Source organism: Telmatherina bonti, assembly GCF_933228915.1.
Source record: "Telmatherina bonti genome assembly, chromosome: 18".
In the NCBI taxonomy this organism is placed as follows: domain Eukaryota; kingdom Metazoa; phylum Chordata; class Actinopteri; order Atheriniformes; family Telmatherinidae; genus Telmatherina; species Telmatherina bonti.
In genome coordinates this window covers 15,911,803-15,935,205 of record NC_136616.1, presented here as the reverse complement: position 1 = coordinate 15,935,205, position 23,403 = coordinate 15,911,803, and the positions used below count along the sequence as shown (strand labels likewise).

Sequence of the window (23,403 nt, the reverse complement as noted above, 5' to 3'; positions counted from 1 at the left end):
GAGCCAGTCCCCCGCATGCTCATAGGGGCCGCTGCCACAGCAACCGCACAACTCCCAGGCAGCAACGGGGCCACCCCGCAGCCGTGAAGCTGCAGTGCTGGACCCCGCGCCACCCAAACAGCAGCGGTCGCCATGACAACAGCCCCCAGACCAAACAGGCAGGGCCCCCAGCGTGCAGGATCCCCATAAGGAAAACACTGGAGTTAAAACCAGAAGATAAATAACCTTAAGAAGCAGTAAGAAATAAGAGCAACAATAAAAGAAAATATACATATATACATAGAAGGATTTCACAATAATGTATTAAAAATAAGAAATCTAATAAACCATTTTAAAAATAAATAAATTAATAAATGAAGTAAATTAAGATAAGTAAATAAAATAAAATAAAATTCAGTTAAATGCTAAGCTAAAAAGGTGTGTCTTGAGCCTCTTCTTAAAAACATCAACAGTCTCCGCGGCCCTGAGGCTCTCTGGCAGGCTGTTCCACAGTCGAGGACCAAGACAATGGAAAGAGGTCTCACCGTATGTCTTAGTTCTGACTTTAGGAACCACTAAAAGGCCGGTACCAGAGGACCTCAGGGTCCGCGAAGGCTCATAATTAAAAAGAAGGTTGGATAAATAAGAAGGCCCAGGACCATTAAGACATTTATAAACAAGTAAAAGAATCTTAAAATCAATCCTGAAGCGCACAGGAAGCCAATGCAGCGATTTTAAAACTGGTGTAACATGTTCTCGCCCTCTGGTCCTCGTCAGAACTCGTGCCGCTGAATTCTGTAGTAATTGTAGGCTGGAAAGAGACTTTTTAGGAAGACCAGAGAGCAGGGCGTTACAGTATTTTAATCTACTGGATATAAAAGCATGCATCAGCACCTCTGTGCTGGCAAGAGAGAGAAATGGGCGGACTCTGGCAATATTTTTTAGATGATAAAAACCTGTTTTTGTTACATTTGTTATGTGTGGAATAAAATCCAGCTCAGAGTCAAGAAGAACACCCAAATTTCTCACACACTAGGACGGGTTAAAATGTTACAATTTTGATAAAAGGATCTCTCTCTTGCCTTCAGGATCGATAATTAAAACTTCAGTTTTGTCCTGGTTGAGCTGTAAAATGTTTGCTGCCATCCATGACTTTATATCTGAAATACAATTTAAAATCAGAAAAATACAATTTCTTAGAAAGCAGTTTGTAGGAGGGCATAATCTCCCTGCCCTTTAGTGTCTGAGTATTAATCCTTATGGTAACGTCAAACCCTTTGAGTTTTGTCTCTGAGGATCATAGTGTTTCTGTTAACATATTGTTACAGCTGTTTCCTTATTTGAAGGATAAATTCCACAGCTCTCAGATCAGCTGCCACTGTGGAACTCTTAACTGTGGAATGTCATCTTACCATGACTTACCATCTTGACCTTATCACAAACTCCCTCCACACCTTTAAGATCGAGCTGAAAACCTTCCTTTTTCATGATTCTTATAGTTAGGATATGAGCATCTCCTGAGTTGGAGTCTGCATGTACGGGACCCAACTGTCCAAGTTATGGTCTTTGCTCTTATAGTTATGGGTAGTCTAGCCAACCATTACTTATGTAGCAATGGGGATGTTAACTGATGCTCTGTGAAGCACCTTGCTACATTTCTCTAATGTAATAATGTATAGATATATGAAAATATTGCCATCTCTAACTAATTTCTTCTTTTTTCTGAAGGTCTTCCTGAATAAGTGCAATTGTACATGTTGTTCTGTCTTTCCTGTCGTCTCCACCAAAACCAGTTGAGCCGGGTTCTGCTGAAGGTTTTCTTCCTGTTAAAAAGGAGTTTTTTCCTTCCCACTGTCGCCTTGTGCATGCTCAGGATGGGGGATTGGATTGAAGTAATGTTTTGATGCAATCAGCTAGTTTGTATTATAAGATATGTATGAATTGACTTGAAAGGATGTGTATGTAAAGTGCCCTGTGACAACATTGTTATGAAGTGGCGCTGTACAAATAAAGCTGAATTGAATTGAATTGAAATTACCATGACTGAACCAGGACTTCCTTTTCCCCTTTGCAGCTGCACACCTGTCTGCCTTCCATTCACACCATCTCTGGAACCACACAGACACCACTCACCTCTTCCATGTCTACAGAACTCTTGCTGGACCAAGACCCTGAGACACTGCATAGTTGCCAAAATCTTCATTCTCTGTGTCTGTCGGCTATTTTGTTTCACAATGAAGACTGTATTATGTTAAAACACACACGCACACACACACACACACACACACACACACATATATATATATATACATCTCTTTTTAGCAGACTGTAACGTTTAGGTAAAAAATTTCTGGTTTGTTAAAATTAAAGTCACGCCGGCTTCTGTTGTTTTTTTTTTTTTTATCCCAAGGCACTTCAAAGAAGATGCAAATCCAAATCAAGATTATTTATATCAGTTTGTACATCAAGTCAATAAAATGGGCTACATTTACAATAAAGAGAAACAAACAAAAATAGTAAAACCATTAAAAATCATGTTAGCACAATTAAACTGATGCACATAGAGAGGGTTTAAAAGACATGAAATATCTCAGAAGTCTTAAAAGAAAATATATCAGTCTGGACAGATGCATTAAGTTAATTCAAACATTTGATATCCACTGGCAATTTGTTACATTGTTTGCAACATACAGCTAAATGCTGCTTCTCCATGATTAGTCTGCAGTCTGGTCTGGACTCCAGTGTGAAATCAGCAGTAACATGATATAACATGGACTTTGGCTAGTATTGGAGAGACATGTTGCTCCTGCAGTGTGTAGTTTTTCAGAAAAAGTCACTTATAAGTTAGTTTGAATTAAATAGACGGTGTAAAAAGAAATCTATATCTGTCCTTTACTTTTTTGGTTTTATTGGTTCTGGCATGTTTGAACTGTTTTAATTTCTGCCAAATATAGTGGATACATAAAAATCAACTTCATTTGCTACTTTTTTGTTTCTCTTAACTTTGGAAAAAGCCTGAGCAGGTAGAAACTGTACACAAACTTACTTTGTCTGAACAGCACTCACATCAGTAACAGCAATAAAAAAAAACAACACAGGTCAGTATAGGGAACTCTTCATTCCAGCAACATAAGAATAATCTGCAAATGCAGGTTTTTTTTTTTCTTTTTTAACAAGAAAGAAGTTTAAAGGGGTCTTATGATGGTATTTGGAGTTTTCTGAGCTTTCTACAGTGTTACGGTGTTGAATCCTCATCAGACATGTGAATGACACTGTTTTTTATCACCTAAATGCATGTTTGAGTTTAAGTTCCAGGACTCTCGCCATGCGGTTTCCATGGCGACGAAAAACGCGTCGTTTTAGAGAGTTTTTTCTACTTGGAAATCCTCGTGACGTCCCGGGGGATAAGGTTCGGTGATTGGTTACCTTCTACTGGTTAACTAGGGCATGTACAAATACATCAGGCGGGTGGAAAACGTGGGATAAAGTTATTTCCAACGATGGCTGGTGAGTTTACCAAAGAGAGACATCCTGCTGCATTCGTTGCTGTGGGTTGCTGTTTTCCACTTTGTTTTCAGGGTCTGATTCAGGTTCCAACATGTAGGGCTGTATGCTATGTGTTGATGTTATATTTTGTTTTTTTATTGAGTTCATATTAGCCTAATCCTTCTGTTTATGAGATGTTACAATGACGGCGAAAGCAGGTGCGGTGCGCGCTCCCGATGTAGTGCAGTGGCGGGAGGCGGGGCTTAATGCGGAAGTGTCTCAATCCACACGTTTTGCCCACAGGCTGATCTGACAGCCTACGGAGAGGGTCGGTCTGAAGTAAATACAGCGATTTGTGGCAATAACTGGATCAATCCCAGCCCTTCTGGGCTCAGAAATAAAAATAAATTAGCCTGAAATGCACATAATAGTTCCACTTTAAGATTTAAAACAGATGAAATTAAACTTCTCATCATCTTTTTTTTTTAACCACTTATGTTGTCCTCCTGTCTCCATGGCTCCAGACATGTCACAGTCATCCCAATCTTGACCTGAAGCCCAGTTCTTATAGGTGACCCTCTCATCACTGACCCAGAACCAGAAATCCAGGGTGCAGGTGTAGTGCAGTCCCGTCCAGACAAAAGGAGTTGTGGCGTTCTTGGCTTTCTCCTGGACCCATCTCTGCTCATCCAGGTTGGTGATGGAGACCAGGTCACGGTGGTGTTCCCTGCAGTAGTATAAGGCGTCCTCCCAGTTCATCTTTTCTTTTATCAGGATCATGGTATCTGCCATGAAAGCAAAAGTAACAACAAACGATATCTTCAGGCTCTTACTGGGAATGCCTGAGGTTATTAAAAACACCAAAGGTTTTGACTTCTTCATGGTAAAAGAAACTTAGAGTTCTTGTAGATGTGACCTGCTGTCAGTGTCACACACACGTAGAACAACAGTCTGCATGAGAAAATAGCAAATTAAAAGAGATCCAACTTTTTCCAGTTAATGCCTTAACCATCGAAGTTTCAAGATGATGACAGCTTGTGCAAAAAAAAAAAAAAAAATTCTGTTTGTGTATTTTAAAGTCCCAGAAGAGAGGCCTCTCACTGTACTTGTGGTTAATAAGCAGATAATATATGTTATTATTATATCAGAAAAGCATTAGGTCCGTCATGCACAGTAGTAATAAAATATGAAACATCTAACAGATTGTAAAAGATTTCACAATGAAAAATACATTCAAACATCCTGAGTTAAAGGAATGAGATTGATACAGATATGTATGATATATGTTGTCTGATCTTCATAAATCATTAAAAATCTCACCGTCGTAACAAAAGAAAGGTTTCTGGTGAGAACAGTTGGAACTATCCCAGCTTCTTGAGTCCTTCATAATCACACCACATTGTGGTTGGTTCCTAACACCACTGTGTGTGAAGAAATGAAAAGGAAACATGTTTTAAAACACTTTTCTACAAAACAACATGCTGAAACATGAATGTGAACATACTCTGTAACATCTGGATGCCAGTGTCTGAAAGAAAAGCTGCTCCCATCAGACCATCTGCAGGTGTCTCTGAACAGACCAATAAATAAGACATTCCCTGTGGAGCTTTTCACCAGGCTCTTCAGTTCTTCATCCTCTAACTGGTGTCGTCCACTGACCAGGTCTGTGTGATGCTGTCTGCAGTATATCTGAGCTTCAAACCAGGTTTTCTTTTCTTCAGTCAAATGGAATTTCTTTGTTGCACTTTCTGTGGAATAAAGAGACAAACTCACATCATAGTTTGTATCTTTTAAAGTTAAAATCCATAAAATTCCTCTCATGGCAGTGGGACATCAACATCTTTACTTTAATTTTCCTTCTGTTCAAATCTAAATGTTGGAATGAAATAAACCATCAAGAGTTTTTTAGTCTGTTGAACTTCAGAATTAACATGAGATGCTGTTCTTACCGTTGTAGCAGAGAAAATAATGTTTCTTTGTCTTACAAGGATCATCTCCCCACTTAAAGCTTTTATTGATGAAACCACAGTTATCAGGTGATGTTTCAGTTCCTTCTCCCTCTTTCCATTCCGTCTCACTGGCATTGAACTCCACACCAGGCAGAGACCAGTGCCACTTTCTACTGTCATCATTTGGCTTGTAGAGACCAATCCACGCGTCTTTGCTTTCCATCATGAGCAGTCTGTTCATGTCTGCCATGTTAGTCACTGTTGCCAGGTCAGTGTATCGTTTCCTGCAGTACTTCTGGGCATCATTCCAGGTCTTTTTATCGTTAACATAGTGGTACTCATAGAGGAAACATTTGATGAAACAACTCTGACCTAAAGACAAAAAGGCAAAATGTCCATTAAAGCCACCTGCAGACAACCCAGCTCATGTCATGACACATGAGCTTTACTGTCTTAGTTTACTGTGGACCTACTTACCCATCAGGGTGAGTAGAAACAGACTCAGCTGCATGTTTCCACTTTCTCTGTTCAGTTGGACTTATTCACTGTACTGGTGGAAGACAAATGAAGTTATTTGAAACTCTTAGTTTTACATTTAGGAGGTACAATGCAAAACTTATAAACTAGCTGAAAGATTTTTATGGTAAAAGAGAGAAAGAAGAAGGAAAGAACGAGGTTTGATCTGTTTCAGTTGCACACATACCAGCAACATCTCCTTAGATTCTCCTCTGCACATTATAAAAGTCTGGCTATTGTCTGTTACTGGTCAAACATCTGTTGAATGTACTGGAACGTCACACAAAAACTTTGTGATTAAACCTTTTTTTATGCTTATAAAGGAATGAAGAGATGCCTCTGAAGCTCAGTATTTAGGTGAATCACCTACATCAATTAAGGATCTTCCAGTCGCAGTCACAATAAAAAAAACATTTAATATGTAATATCTACCAACCTGATGATTTCCTTTTTCTAAACGGCACAGTTTCAGGTTACATATTTCAATATATTCAAATCAACAGAAATATGACACTGTACAGCAGTTATAAAAGCAACCTTGTTGTTATTGTTGTTTTAAACAAATTGGGAAAAATAAGAAACAGGAACTTTGTCAATTAAAGAAGATTTCTGCACAGAAAGCTCTTAAAAGTTCCACAAGATACGTAGCATGAATGTTAAGCTGTATTAAGACAAATGCATCCTCATATACTTACAGGTTTATAAAAGAGGTTGTGTTTTTTTTTGTTTTGTTTTCCAATCCTTATAAACCTGGTTTGACCTTGCAAAAAGTATAACTGGGAAGTCTAAAAGAAAAATCTAAGATCAAATTTCAAGTTATGGAAATTCAAATTTTGCATCATATTTGTTCCAAAACGGTGATGAGTGTCTACACTGTAGTCTGCATTGATCAATGATGTAACATCTCCTTCTGATTCAGAGACATTTGAAGGATAAATTAAGTTCTGTGTTTATAATTATATGAATATAAATATAAGAACTCTTGTTTTGGGGTGACTCCAGAACATCACAGAAACTCATCTGTTGACCCTTTCATGTATAAAACAACAACAACAAGAAGATTTTGTCAGCATCAATCCACTTCTGGCCTTTGTTTATTAATTTGTCTCTTTTATGCCTGTTATATTTTATTTATGTATTTTGCTTTTATTCACTTTTAGTCACGCATTTATTTCTATATTATTTATTTTCAGAATTAATCTTAAATTATTTCTATTACTAATTTATGCCCAAGATGTCTATTATATATATTTTCCTATTATTAACACCTATTTATGTATTTATTTCTGTATTTTTAATTTATGATTATTCTTAAATTATTTTCATAAATTTATTTGATAAGACATTGTATTTTATTTCTTTTAAATTTTTGTTATCTTTTTAAAAAAAACTAAGAATTGTAGATAAATTCAGACATCATAGGATGTATTGAAAAATAAATTACTAAAAGATAAATTTGACAAAGTGAAGTACTTTCCAGTCCGGTTGAACTGACTTTAAATCACAAGCTAGATGACATATTTTACTTACATCCTGGTTTTTCTTCACTCCTCAGTCTCATGTCTTTACCTTCGATGCTGCAGTGTTGATGGGAAATGCTTCAACTGGAAATTTTGTCCCTGTGTTTAATGTTCTGCCTGCTGTACTCATTTGAATAGTCGATACATACAACATCCAGTAAAAAAGCTTTGCTGAATGACCTTTCTGTCAAATATGGGAAGTTGCTGTGTCGAGATGCAACCTGCTTTGTTTAGGGAAAGACATGCAAATCCAGAACACCTCAACTTTTCACAAAAGAAAGAAGAAAAAACATTTAAATAAATCCACCTAATAATTCCCTAAAATTTCAATTTATACAATTTTTAGTCATAAAATAGTACAGAATTTACATACACATATAAAAACATGGAGGGCAGCAAGTCAGGGTGAACTATCTACAGATCTACTTGTATGAAAATAGAAGATACATATATGGACATGAGAAGAAAGTAGATAAGAACAAAAAATGCCAGGTAAATTCTATTATCAGGTAAAAAGGATACTACTAAGTTTACCTTAACAATTTCAAAAGATAATTTAAGTGCAAGAAGTTTTTTTTGTTGTTGGTTTCAGAATTTAAGGTACATGAATAAGCATTTAGTTCAGTGAGCAAAGTATGAATGTCAGGGGGGGAATTCTTATATTTAGACTTATGCATATGGACTTTGCCAATCAGAATTAAAGGCTGGTTCTGTGCGGTACAAGAACGATTCAATTCAATTCAATTCAATTCAACTTTATTTATATAGCGTCAAATCACGGCAATGCCATCTCAAGACGCTTTACAGACAGAGGGGAAAACATAATGAAGGCCAATTCATAATAGCCTATATAAGAGAACCAACAGATTGAGTTGAGTCCAACTCAATCTCCCATCCTGAGCAAGCACACTGGCGACAGTGGGAAGGAAAACACTCCCTTTTAACAGGAAGGAAACCTCCGGCAGAACCCGGCTCAGGACAGGCAGCCATCTGCCTCTGCTGTGTGGGGGGAAGAGGACAGAAAGACAACAGACAACAGGAACTGCTACTCCCGGCCAGGGAGACGACATTGGTACTCTGTTGAAGTGGTTTTTATTGCCAGGTGCAGCGATATTTGAAGTAAATAATTCTATGTCTTGCTTTTTCGGCATGTTTGCACTTTTATTTACATGTTGTACAGTAAATATTCATGGAATCACACAAATATTTGTTGGCAACTACCGATATGTCTGGCTTCTGTCTTTAAGTTTCCTGTGAAAGAAAAGGATTGATGATGTTTAAATGGCAGATATTGTGCGTAAGGGTGCAGGATGTGGTTAATGGTAAAATGGCCTGTTTAACTCACTTGGTTGGTGTTCTCTACTGGGTGTTCAAGCAAATGTTTCTCCAAGGGCCTGAACACTAGATTAAGATGCCAGGAGAGGTCATGAGACAGATGGATGAGGCTTAGGCCAATGGCACTTGGCTTTTAGGTTGGGGAAATGGTTTTAGGTTTAGTTATGTGTATTTATAGTATCTTTGAGTAGATAGTTTTTATATTTATAAAATCCATTTAGACAGTTATTTTTAGAATGTATTAGTATGTAGTTTTTTTATGTTATGGGAAGCAACTTTGTTGGATGGAAGATGGTTTGGCCCAGTCAACAGCAGAGCACATAAAATGGTGCCATTTGGCTCATTGGGGGCAAGTGCTGCTGGTGAAGGCTAAGCTCCTCCACAAACAGTTTGGTGTTATGCCTCTGGCCTATTAATTACCCTGGAACAAATAAAGAGATTTGTATTGGAGCCTTTTGAGTGGGTTAACTGATTCCAGCGCTCATGGGCAAGCATTCTTCAAGGACACGTTTCAAATAACAAACGTGTCTCACCTGCTGTCGCCTCAAGAACATACGTGTCATAAAACATTATTGAACGTTGGACCACATATCTAATAACAGGTGGTGTAGCTGATTGAGGATTTTTCCTCTCCTACAGCACGAATTCAAACAGTTGACCATTCTGTTTTAGGATTTACTGTCAAAAACTGAGACTGTTTTAGGCTTATGTAATTATGTTTGTGATATATACATATGAAATAGTATGTGTTCAAGAGCCTGAATGAGCAAACAGCTAACCACATTAACACTATTTTAAATTGATTACGATTTCAAATTAGTTGGATTTTGTCAAGATAATTAACTGCTATACCATTCAAGTTTACTTGATCTTTGTCAACAGCATCTAGGATGGAAAAGAAAGGATGACTTCTACAGACAGATAATTTAGTGTTTTTTATGGGTAATTAGTGCTATTAATTTTTTAGTGTTATAAATTAGTTTTTAATTTTATTCTTGGATAGCCTTATCGGTCTCCCCCAATATTATTTTTCTTTATATCATTCAACACCATCTTCCCTCATTGATACTATTTCATTGTCATCAAGTGACACAACAACTTTTAACTAAAAGGGATGACCACTAACTCATCGAACAAAAACCATAAAATGACCATTAAACACAGTGGCAAACTAAGACTGGGGGGAAGTGAAGGAACAGTTTGAAACAGACAGGATTGGAGTAGCGCAAAACACACTTTAATCGATAAGAAGATCTCTGGCGGAGATTTGAAAACGACCAACTGGAGAGTAGAAGACAGGAGGTAGGTTAAGTTTTCCCAACACTTATTTGTTTTGTGGTTATATGTAGACGCCTAAAAGCCACAGTGTCTCATGCTGACTGTTAAATTTAGAGGAGGATCATTGACGGTCAGGTGGTGCTGGAATCAGGCAAATGTGTCTTTGTGATCGATGCATTCATTAAGGCACATGATATCGTAGGAAAAAATGAACTTCCTGATGCTAAATCTGCTCCCCAGCTGGGAGGATTACACAGCAGGACAAAATCAAGGTTTGGTTGGAGGATTACCACATCCAGAAACCTTCATGTCCAGCTGAGTATCCACATCTGAATGGAAACCATCAAGCAAAGCTGAGCTGTCTTTTGCAGAAAGAGTGAGAAGTAATACAAGAACTTGTTGAGTTAGGGAAGCGCAGATCGGTGTTGATATCATTACCGTCTAAACAGACTCAACACAAGCTGTTTAGAAGATTAAATGAATGAAAGACATATAAGACGTCCCACAACTTTGAGAATTTATAATATGTAATGGAAACAAACTAATTGTACCAGCCAGGTTGGCCTGTTGGTCCCCATGTGGCACATTTCACACAATGTCCTGCACCAAGTAACTACAGTTTTAACTGGTGTGAGAATATAACTTGAAAGAAAAACATCACCTGATGTGAAGTGTGGCATGAACATCTGTCACTGTAACAAGTTTAATATGTCCTTAGAGGATAAATAATAACACTTGAATCAGAGTTATGGTTTGGAAATGGCAACAGTCTATCAAAACAGTACAATACTTCCATCGTGTTTGTATTACATTCAGCATGCTCCTTTGAATACTGTGGTGATTAAATGTTTACTGAACAACATTTATACTACTGTCTTATATGAAAGTGCCTTGAATAAGGAGTATGTGCTTGAATGGAGATGAGAAAAGAATATAAAACTAAAAAAACAGCAACTTTGTGGCCACTGCAATGAAATGAGACAATTTAGGCAAAACTGTAAGTTGTGCAACGTAGCAAGTTAATATTTACTGTTTGGTTATTAATTGTTTTTCTCAATAATCTTAAGATGAGCAAATACAACCGCAAAAGATAATGGAACATCAAGTTGTTCAGGAAAGTCTTTACATCCAACAGTATAATGCCGAGAGCTGCATATTCACACCCATAGTTCCTCACCCGCTCATAGGCCGTTCATTTTACTGCAACAGTGCCACCTACTGGAGGATTGTGAAACTTTTGAATCACAGGGGTCTCCAGACTGAAAACAAACTTGCCAGACAAAAGTACAACTTTGATTTGTTTTTACAATTGTAAAGTACTTCAACTTCATGAGCCCATTATGTCTTATTGTTGCCTTCAGCTAAGAGGTCTGATACATTAGAAACACACCTCACATTCACACACACTGAACACCACATATCAATCTATCGTGTGGGCAGTAGCTGACCTGCCTACTACAGCAATAACTAGCCAATTAGAACTAGTTGTAACCTGAACTTTGAATACATTTCTAATGATTTTCTCCCAAGAAAGAAAAAAAAAAAAAAAGCAGTGTAATGTTTGTTGTGCCTTATTGTGTTGTGGCTTTTGTTTTGCTGTGACACTCAGGGCCCCCATAGTTAGCTGCTGGGGTCGCGTTGCACCGAGGTGGCACACGTGGCAAGTGACTGCAGAGTGAGGTGATCACAAAGGACTCGGTCTGCTTGGGGAGAACCTACTTCATGGACTTGTTAGACTTATTTTAGACATCATCTGTTTCATATAATTAATTTAAATATTATTGTAATTTGTTAACCGTGATTCTTTGGCTTGTTTTTAACTCTGCTCAGCCCTGGTTCTAATGAACCTTTAGGTTATAGCCCTAAGGGCTCTAGATCTCTAGGTGGCCTTGTCAGTTTGCATTTTTAACTATTCTTAAACTAACTTTAGTAGTTCTTAAATTAGGTTTGTCACTAACAGTTTAAAGGGTCAATCTAAAGATCCAGATGGACTCCTGACGACACAGTCGAAACAATTAGTAACCATACTTTCCAGTTATACTCCCACATTAAATCCAACGGTTTAGTTCTATTCTACAGTCATTTAGCAGACACTTTTATCCAAAGTGACTTACATATGCACTCATATCCCGATAGACACATTGGGGAGGCAACTTTGGGTCTTAGTGTCTTTCCCAGGGACACTTGGGCACATAGTCAGGGGAAGCCTGTAATCGATCCCCCAACTGTCCAGAAGGAAGATGACCTCTCTTCCTACTGAGCCAGCCCGACAATATAGAATTGAAACAGCAGCCAGATGTCTCTTTTTTCCTAACTTTGTCCACTACTGATTTAATCATATTTTATGTTAAAGTGTTTATTGGGATCTTTTCTTTATCTTCAACTGTTGTACATCAAGGGTCTTAAATCAAATCAAAATCAAATTAAACTTTATTTCTTGAGCACTTTTCATGCCTCAGGCAACACAAAGTGCTTTACAAGATAAAATCAAGTCATAAGGATTAAAAGAAACAGTGGATAAAAAGGCATTTAAACAAAAATAGACACAAGCTCTTTCCACACACTCACACACACACACACACAAGAACATAGAGCAAAGAACCCCCCCACATTCCCCGAAAACATCATTCCCTGAATACTGTCTCTTTAACTGAATTCTGGTTAATAAAACAACTAAAAACATTAAGTAAGTGATAAAAATTCTGACTTGGTGCTGATGTGAGGAGACAATACCTCGGGATCCATCCACACCAGGAGCCAGTCCCCCGCATGCTCATAGGGGCCGCTGCCACAGCAACCGCACAACTCCCAGGCAGCAACGGGGCCACCCCGCAGCCGTGAAGCTGCAGTGCTGGACCCAGCGCCACCCAAACAGCAGCGGTCATCATGACAACAGCCCCCAGAACAAACAGGCAGGGCCCCCAGCGTGCAGGATCCCCATAAGGAAAACACTGGAGTTAAAACCAGAAGATAAATAACCTTAAGAAGCAGTAAGAAATAAGAGCAACAATAAAAGAAAATATACATATATACATAGAAGGATTTCACAATAATGTATTAAAAATAAGAAATCTAATAAAACATTTTAAAAATAAATAAATTAATAAATGAAGTAAATTAAGATAAGTAAATAAAATAAAATAAAATTCAGTTAAATGCTAAGCTAAAAAGGTGTGTCTTGAGCCTCTTCTTAAAAACATCAACAGTCTCCGCGGCCCTGAGGCTCTCTGGCAGGCTGTTCCACAGTCGAGGACCATAACAATGGAAAGAGGTCTCACCGTATGTCTTAGTTCTGACTTTAGGAACCACTAAAAGGCCAGTATAGAGGACCTCAGGGTCCGCGAAGGCTCATAATTAAAAAGAAGGTCGGATAAATAAAAAGGCCCAAGACCATTAAGACATTTATAAACAAGTAAAAGAATCTTAAAATCAATCCTGAAGCGCACAGGAAGCCAATGCAGCGATTTTAAAACTGGTGTAACGTGTTCTCGCCCTCTGGTCCTCGTCAGAACTCGTGCCGCTGAATTCTGTAGTAATTGTAGGCTGGAAAGAGACTTTTTAGGAAGACCAGAGAGCAGGGCGTTACAGTATTTTAATCTACTGGATATAAAAGCATGCATCAGCACCTCTGTGCTGGCAAGAGAGAGAAATGGGCGGACTCTGGCAATATTTTTTAGATGATAAAAACCTGTTTTTGTTACATTTTTTATGTGTGGAATAAAATCCAGCTCAGAGTCAAGAAGAACACCCAAATTTCTCACACACTAGGAGGGGTTAAAATGTTACAATTTTGATAAAAGGATCTCTCTCTTGCCTTCAGGACCGATAATTAAAACTTCAGTTTTGTCCTGGTTGAGCTGTAAAATGTTTGCTGCCATCCATGACTTTATATCTGAAATACAATTTAAAATCAGAAAAATACAATTTCTTAGAAAGCAGTTTGTAGGAGGGCATAATCTCCCTGCCCTTTAGTGTCTGAGTATTAATCCTTATGGTAACGTCAAACCCTTTGAGTTTTGTCTCTGAGGATCATAGTGTTTCTGTTAACATATTGTTACAGCTGTTTCCTTATTTGAAGGATAAATTCCACAGCTCTCAGATCAGCTGCCACTGTGGAACTCTTAACTGTGGAATGTCATCTTACCATGACTTACCATCTTGACCTTATCACAAACTCCCTCCACACCTTTAAGATCGAGCTGAAAACCTTCCTTTTTCATGATTCTTATAGTTAGGATATGAGCATCTCCTGAGTTGGAGTCTGCATGTACGGGACCCAACTGTCCAAGTTATGGTCTTTGCTCTTATAGTTATGGGTAGTCTAGCCAACCATTACTTATGTAGCAATGGGGATGTTACCTGATGCTCTGTGAAGCACCTTGCTACATTTCTCTAATGTAATAATGTATAGATATATGAAAATATTGCCATCTCTAACAAATTTCTTCTTTTTTCTGAAGGTCTTCCTGAATAAGTGCAATTGTACATGTTGTTCTGTCTTTCCTGTCGTCTCCACCAAAACCAGTTGAGCCGGGTTCTGCCGAAGGTTTTCTTCCTGTTAAAAAGGAGTTTTTTTCCTTCCCACTGTCGCCTTGTGCATGCTCAGGATGGGGGATTGGATTGAAGTAATGTTTTGATGCAATCAGCTAGTTTGTATTATAAGATATGTATGAATTGACTTGAAAGGATGTGTATGTAAAGTGCCCTGTGACAACATTGTTATGAAGTGGCGCTGTACAAATAAAGCTGAATTGAATTGAATTGAAATTACCATGACTGAACCAGGACTTCCTTTTCCCCTTTGCAGCTGCACACCTGTCTGCCTTCCATTCACACCATCTCTGGAACCACACAGACACCACTCACCTCTTCCATGTCTACAGAACTCTTGCTGGACCAAGACCCTGAGACACTGCATAGTTGCCAAAATCTTCATTCTCTGTGTCTGTCGGCTATTTTGTTTCACAATGAAGACTGTATTATGTTAAAACACACACGCACACACACACACACACACACACACACATATATATATATACATCTCTTTTTAGCAGACTGTAACGTTTTAGGTAAAAAATTTCTGGTTTCTTAAAATTAAAGTCACGCCGGCTTCTGTTGTTTTTTTTTTTTTATCCCAAGGCACTTCAAAGAAGATGCAAATCCAAATCATGATTATTTATATCAGTTTGTACATCAAGTCAATAAAATGGGCTACATTTACAATAAAGAGAAACAAACAAAAATAGTAAAACCATTAAAAATCATGTTAACACAATTAAACTGATGCACATAGAGAGGGTTTAAAAGACATGAAATATCTCAGAAGTCTTAAAAGAAAATATATCAGTCTGGACAGATGCATTAAGTTAATTCAAACATTTGATATCCACTGGCAATTTGTTACATTGTTTGCAACATACAGCTAAATGCTGCTTCTCCATGATTAGTCTGCAGTCTGGTCTGGACTCCAGTGTGAAATCAGCAGTAACATGATATAACATGGACTTTGGCTAGTATTGGAGAGACATGTTGCTCCTGCAGTGTGTAGTTTTTCAGAAAAAGTCACTTATAAGTTAGTTTGAATTAAATAGACGGTGTAAAAAGAAATCTATATCTGTCCTTTACTTTTTTGGTTTTATTGGTTCTGACATGTTTGAACTGTTTTAATTTCTGCCAAATATAGTGGATAAATAAAAATCAACTTCATTTGCTACTTTTTTGTTTCTCTTAACTTTGGAAAAAGCCTGAGCAGGTAGAAACTGTACACAAACTTACTTTGTCTGAACAGCACTCACATCAGTAACAGCAGTAAAAAAAAAAAAACAACACAGGTTAGTATGCAGGTTTTTTTTTCTTTTTTAACAAGAAAGAAGTTTAAAGGGGTCTTATGATGGTATTTGGAGTTTTCTGAGCTTTCTACAGTGTTACGGTGTTGAATCCTCATCAGACATGTGAACAGCACCGTTTTTTATCACCTAAATGCATGTTTGAGTTTAAGTTCCAGGACTCTCGCCATGCGGTTTCCGTGGCGACGTCCCGGGGGATAAGGTTCGGTGATTGGTTACCTTCTACTGGTTAACAAGGGCATGTACAAATACATCAGGCGGGTGGAAAACGTTGGATAAAGTTATTTCCAACGATGGCTGGTGAGTTTACCAAAGAGAGACATCCTGCTGCATTCGTTGCTGTGGGTTGCTGTTTTCCACTTCGTTTTCAGGGTCTGATTCAGGTTCCAACATGTAGGGTTGTATGCTGTGTGTTGATGTTGTATTTTGTTTTTTTATTGAGTTCATATGAGCCTAATCCTTCTGTTTATGAGATGTTACAATGACGGCGAAAGCAGTTGCGGTGCGCGCTCCCGATGTAGTGCAGTGGCGGGAGGCGGGGCTTAATGCGGAAGAGTCTCAGTCCACTCGTTTTGCCCACAGGCTGATCTGACAGCCTGCGGAGAGGGTCAGTCTGAAGTAAATACAGCGATTTGTGGCAATAACTGGATCAATCCCAGCCCTTCTGGGCTCAGAAATAAAAATAAATTAGCCTGAAATGCACATAATAGTTCCACTTTAAGATTTAAAACAGATGAAATTAAACTTCTCATCATCTTTTTTTTTTAACCACTTATGTTGTCCTCCTGTCTCCATGGCTCCAGACATGTCACAGTCATCCCAATCTTGACCTGAAGCCCAGTTCTTATAGGTGACCCTCTCATCACTGACCCAGAACCAGAAATCCAGGGTGCAGGTGTAGTGCAGTCCCGTCCAGACAAAAGGAGTTGTGGCGTTCTTGGCTTTCTCCTGGACCCATCTCTGCTCATCCAGGTTGGTGATGGAGACCAGGTCACGGTGGTGTTCCCTGCAGTAGTATAAGGCGTCCTCCCAGTTCATCTTTTCTTTTATCAGGATCATGGTATCTGCCATGAAAGCAAAAGTAACAACAAACGATATCTTCAGGCTCTTACTGGGAATGCCTGAGGTTATTAAAAACACCAAAGGTTTTGACTTCTTCATGGTAAAAGAAACTTAGAGTTCTTGTAGATGTGACCTGCTGTCAGTGTCACACACACGTAGAACAACAGTCTGCATGAGAAAATAGCAAATTAAAAGAGATCCAACTTTTTCCAGTTAATGCCTTAACCATCGAAGTTTCAAGATGATGACAGCTTGTGCAAAAAAAAAAAAAAAAAATTCTGTTTGTGTATTTTAAAGTCCCAGAAGAGAGGCCTCTCACTGTACTTGTGGTTAATAAGCAGATAATATATGTTATTATTATATCAGAAAAGCATTAGGTCCGTCATGCACAGTAGTAATAAAATATGAAACATCTAACAGATTGTAAAAGATTTCACAATGAAAAATACTTTCAAACATCCTGAGTTAAAGGAATGAGATTGATACAGATATGTATGATATATGTTGTCTGATCTTCATAAATCATTAAAAATCTCACCGTCGTAACAAAAGAAAGGTTTCTGGTGAGAACAGCTGGAACTATCCCAGCTTCTTGAGTCCTTCATAATCACACCACATTGTGGTTGGTTCCCAACACCACTGTGTGTGAAGAAATGAAAAGGAAACATGTTTTAAAACACTTTTCTACAAAACAACATGCTGAAACATGAATGTGAACATACTCTGTAACATCTGGATGCCAGTGTCTGAAAGAAAAGCTGCTCCCATCAGACCATCTGCAGGTGTCTCTGAACAGACCAATAAATGAGACCTTTGTGGAGCTTTTCACCAGGCTCTTCAGTTCTTTATCCTCTAACTGGTGTCGTCCACTGACCAGGTCTGTGTGATGCTGTCTGCAGTATATCTGAGCTTCAAACCAGGTTTTCTTTTCTTCAGTCAAATGGAATTTCTTTGTTGCACTTTCTGTGGAATAAAGAGACAAACTCACATCATAGTTTGTATCTTTTAAAGTTAAAATCCATAAAATTCCTCTCATGGCAGTGGGACATCAACATCTTTACTTTAATTTTCCTTCTGTTCAAATCTAAATGTTGGAATGAAATAAACCATCAAGAGTTTTTTAGTCTGTTGAACTTCAGAATTAACATGAGATGCTGTTCTTACCGTTGTAGCAGAGAAAATAATGTTTCTTTGTCTTACAAGGATCATCTCCCCACTTAAAGCTTTTATTGATGAAACCACAGTTATCAGGTGATGTTTCAGTTCCTTCTCCCTCTTTCCATTCCGTCTCACTGGCATTGAACTCCACACCAGGCAGAGACCAGTGCCACTTTCTACTGTCATCATTTGGCTTGTAGAGACCAATCCACGCGTCTTTGCTTTCCATCATGAGCAGTCTGTTCATGTCTGCCATGTTAGTCACTGTTGCCAGGTCAGTGTATCGTTTCCTGCAGTACTTCTGGGCATCATTCCAGGTCTTTTTATCGTTAACATAGTGGTACTCATAGAGGAAACATTTGATGAAACAACTCTGACCTAAAGAAAAAAAGGCAAAATGTCCATTAAAGCCACCTGCAGACAACCCAGCTCATGTCATGACACATGAGCTTTACTGTCTTAGTTTACTGTGGACCTACTTACCCATCAGGGTGAGTAGAAACAGACTCAGCTGCATGTTTCCACTTTCTCTGTTCAGTTGGACTTATTCACTGTACTGGTGGAAGACAAATGAAGTTATTTGAAACTCTTAGTTTTACATTTAGGAGGTACAATACAAAATATATAAACTAGCTGAAAGATTTTTATGGTAAAAGAGAGAAAGAAGAAGGAAAGAACGAGGTTTGATCTGTTTCAGTTGCACACATACCAGCAACATCTCCTTAGATTCTCCTCTGCACATTATAAAAGTCTGGCTATTGTCTGTTACTGGTCAAACATCTGTTGAATGTACTGGAACGTCACACAAAAACTTTGTGATTAAACCTTTTTTTATGCTTATAAAGGAATGAAGAGATGCCTCTGAAGCTCAGTATTTAGGTGAATCACCTACATCAATTAAGGATCTTCCAGTCACAGTCACAATAAAAAAAACATTTAATATGTAATATCTACCAACCTGATGATTTCCTTTTTCTAAACGGCACAGTTTCAGGTTACATATTTCAATATATTCAAATCAACAGAAATATGACACTGTACAGCAGTTATAAAAGCAACCTTGTTGTTATTGTTGTTTTAAACAAATTGGGAAAAATAAGAAACAGGAACTTTGTCAATTAAAGAAGATTTCTGCACAGAAAGCTCTTAAAAGTTCCACAAGATACGTAGCATGAATGTTAAGCTGTATTAAGACAAATGCATCCTCATATACTTACAGGTTTATAACAGAGGTTGTGTTTTTTTGGTTTTGTTTTCCAATCCTTATAAACCTGGTTTGACCTTGCAAAAAGTATAACTGGGAAGTCTAAAAGAAAAATCTAAGATCAAATTTCAAGTTATGGAAATTCAAATTTTGCATCATATTTGTTCCAAAACGGTGATGAGTGTCTACACTGTAGTCTGCATTGATCAATGATGTAACATCTCCTTCTGATTCAGAGACATTTGAAGGATAAATTAAGTTCTGTGTTTATAATTATATGAATATAAATATAAGAACTCTTGTTTTGGGGTGACTCCAGAACATCACAGAAACTCATCTGTTGACCCTTTCATGTATAAAACAACAACAACAAGAAGATTTTGTCAGCATCAATCCACTTCTGGCCTTTGTTTATTAATTTGTCTCTTTTATGCCTGTTATATTTTATTTATGTATTTTGCTTTTATTCACTTTTAGTCACGCATTTATTTCTATATTATTTATTTTCAGAATTAATCTTAAATTATTTCTATGACTAATTTATGCCCAAGATGTCTATTATATATATTTTCCTATTATTAACACCTATTTATGTATTTATTTCTGTATTTTTAATTTATGATTATTCTTAAATTATTTTCATAAATTTATTTGATAAGACATTGTATTTTATTTCTTTTAAATTTTTGTTATCTTTTAAAAAAAAAAACTAAGAATTGTAGATAAATTCAGACATCATAGGATGTATTGAAAAATAAATTACTAAAAGATAAATTTGACAAAGTGAAGTACTTTCCAGTCCGACTGAACTGACTTTAAATCACAAGCTAGATGACATATTTTACTTACATCCTGGTTTTTCTTCACTCCTCAGTCTCATGTCTTTACCTTCGATGCTGCAGTGTTGATGGGAAATGCTTCAACTGGAAATTTTGTCCCTGTGTTTAATGTTCTGCCTGCTGTACTCATTTGAATAGTCGATACATACAACATCCAGTAAAAAAGCTTTGCTGAATGACCTTTCTGTCAAATATGGGAAGTTGCTGTGTCGAGATGCAACCTGCTTTGTTTAGGGAAAGACATGCAAATCCAGAACACCTCAACTTTTCACAAAAGAAAGAAGAAAAAACATTTAAATAAATCCACCTAATAATTCCCTAAAATTTCAATTTATACAATTGGGGGCAAGTGCTGCTGGTGAAGGCTAAGCTCCTCCACAAACAGTTTGGTGTTATGCCTCTGGCCTATTAATTACCCTGGAACAAATAAAGAGATTTGTATTGGAGCCTTTTGAGTGGGTTAACTGATTCCAGCGCTCATGGGCAAGCATTCTTCAAGGACACGTTTCAAATAACAAACGTGTCTCACCTGCTGTCGCCTCAAGAACATACGTGTCATAAAACATTATTGAACGTTGGACCACATATCTAATAACAGGTGGTGTAGCTGATTGAGGATTTTTCCTCTCCTACAGCACGAATTCAAACAGTTGACCATTCTGTTTTAGGATTTACTGTCAAAAACTGAGATTGTTTTAGGCTTATGTAATTATGTTTGTGATATATACATATGAAATAGCATGTGTTCAAGAGCCTGAATGAGCAAACAGCTAACCACATTATCACTATTTTAAATTGATTACGATTTCAAATTAGTTGGATTTTGTCAAGATAATTAACTGCTATACCATTCAAGTTTACTTGATCTTTGTCAACAGCATCTAGGATGGAAAAGAAAGGATGACTTATACAGACAGATAATTTAGTGTTTTTTATGGGTAATTAGTGCTATTAATTTTTTAGTGTTATAAATTAGTTTTTAATTTTATTCTTGGATAGCCTTATCGGTCTCCCCCAATATTATTTTTCTTTATATCATTCAACACCATCTTCCCTCATTGATACTATTTCATTGTCATCAAGTGACACAACAACTTTTAACTAAAAGGGATGACCACTAACTCATCGAACAAAAACCATAAAATGACCATTAAACACAGTGGCAAACTAAGACTGGGGGGAAGTGAAGGAACAGTTTGAAACAGACAGGATTGGAGTAGCGCAAAACACACTTTAATCGATAAGAAGATCTCTGGCGGAGATTTGAAAACGACCAACTGGAGAGTAGAAGACAGGAGGTAGGTTAAGTTTTCCCAACACTTATTTGTTTTGTGGTTATATGTAGACGCCTACAAGCCACAGTGTCTCATGCTGACTGTTAAATTTAGAGGAGGATCATTGACGGTCAGGTGGTGCTGGAATCAGGCAAATGTGTCTTTGTGATCGATGCATTCATTAAGGCACATGATATCGTAGGAAAAAATGAACTTCCTGATGCTAAGTCTGCTCCCCAGCTGGGAGGATTACACAGCAGGACAAAATCAAGGTTTGGTTGGAGGATTACCACATCCAGAAACCTTCATGTCCAGCTGAGTATCCACATCTGAATGGAAACCATCAAGCAAAGCTGAGCTGTCTTTTGCAGAAAGAGTGAGAAGTAATACAAGAACTTGTTGAGTTAGGGAAGCGCAGATCGGTGTTGATATCATTACCGTCTAAACAGACTCAACACAAGCTGTTTAGAAGATTAAATGAATGAAAGACATATAAGACGTCCCACAACTTTGAGAATTTATAATATGTAATGGAAACAAACTAATTGTACCGGCCAGGTTGGCCTGTTGTTCCCCATGTGGCACATTTCACACAATGTCCTGCACCAAGTAACTACAGTTTTAACTGGTGTGAGAATATAACTTGAAAGAAAAACATCACCTGATGTGAAGTGTGGCATGAACATCTGTCACTGTAACAAGTTTAATATGTCCTTAGAGGATAAATAATAACACTTGAATCAGAGTTATGGTTTGGAAATGGCAACAGTCTATCAAAACAGTACAATACTTCCATCGTGTTTGTATTACATTCAGCATGCTCCTTTGAATACTGTGGTGATTAAATGTTTACTGAACAACATTTATACTACTGTCTTATATGAAAGTGCCTTGAATAAGGAGTATGTGCTTGAATGGAGATGAGAAAAGAATATAAAACTAAAAAAACAGCAACTTTGTGGCCACTGCAATGAAATGAGACAATTTAGGCAAAACTGTAAGTTGTGCAACGTAGCAAGTTAATATTTACTGTTTGGTTATTAATTGTTTTTCTCAATAATCTTAAGATGAGCAAATACAACCGCAAAAGATAATGGAACATCAAGTTGTTCAGGAAAGTCTTTACATCCAACAGTATAATGCCGAGACCTGCATATTCACACCCATAGTTCCTCACCCGCTCATAGGCCGTTCATTTTACTGCAACAGTGCCACCTACTGGAGGATTGTGAAACTTTTGAATCACAGGGGTCTCCAGACTGAAAACAAACTTGCCAGACAAAAGTACAACTTTGATTTGTTTTTACAATTGTAAAGTACTTCAACTTCATGAGCCCATTATGTCTCATTGTTGCCTTCAGCTAAGAGGTCTGATACATTAGAAACACACCTCACATTCACACACACTGAACACCTCATATCAATCTATCGTGTGGGCAGTAGCTGACCTGCCTACTACAGCAATAACTAGCCAATTAGAACTAGTTGTAACCTGAACTTTGAATACATTTCTAATGATTTTCTCCCAAGAAAGAAAAAAAAAAAAAAAAGCAGTGTAATGTTTGTTGTGCCTTATTGTGTTGTGGCTTTTGTTTTGCTGTGACACTCAGGGCCCCCATAGTTAGCTGCTGGGGTCGCGTTGCACCGAGGTGGCACACGTGGCGAGTGACTGCAGAGTGAGGTGATGACAAAGGACTCGGTCTGCTTGGGGAGAACCTACTTCATGGACTTGTTAGACTTATTTTAGACATCATCTGTTTCATATAATTAATTTAAATATTATTGTAATTTGTTAACCGTGATTCTTTGGCTTGTTTTTAACTCTGCTCAGCCCTGGTTCTAATGAACCTTTAGGTTATAGCCCTAAGGGCTCTAGATCTCTAGGTGGCCTTGTCAGTTTGCATTTTTAACTATTCTTAAACTAACTTTAGTAGTTCTTAAATTAGGTTTGTCACTA

The 23,403-nt window shown here is 37.6% G+C and overlaps 1 protein-coding gene across 1 annotated transcript in view; it reads right to left on the bottom strand.

The window, feature by feature from the left end:
* LOC306769191 (C-type mannose receptor 2-like) overlaps positions 1-23,403 on the bottom strand; it is a gene marked incomplete at both ends in the record, with an annotated part of 52,693 nt that overhangs the window by 22,653 nt on the left and 6,637 nt on the right. The window contains 6 exons of the mRNA XM_079257757.1: positions 4,017-4,250; positions 5,046-5,213; positions 5,415-5,786; positions 16,740-16,973; positions 17,770-17,934; positions 18,136-18,507. Coding sequence (XP_079113883.1) covers positions 4,017-4,250; positions 5,046-5,213; positions 5,415-5,786; positions 16,740-16,973; positions 17,770-17,934; positions 18,136-18,507 — 1,545 coding nt within the window. The remainder of the gene's footprint in view (positions 1-4,016; positions 4,251-5,045; positions 5,214-5,414; positions 5,787-16,739; positions 16,974-17,769; positions 17,935-18,135; positions 18,508-23,403) is intronic.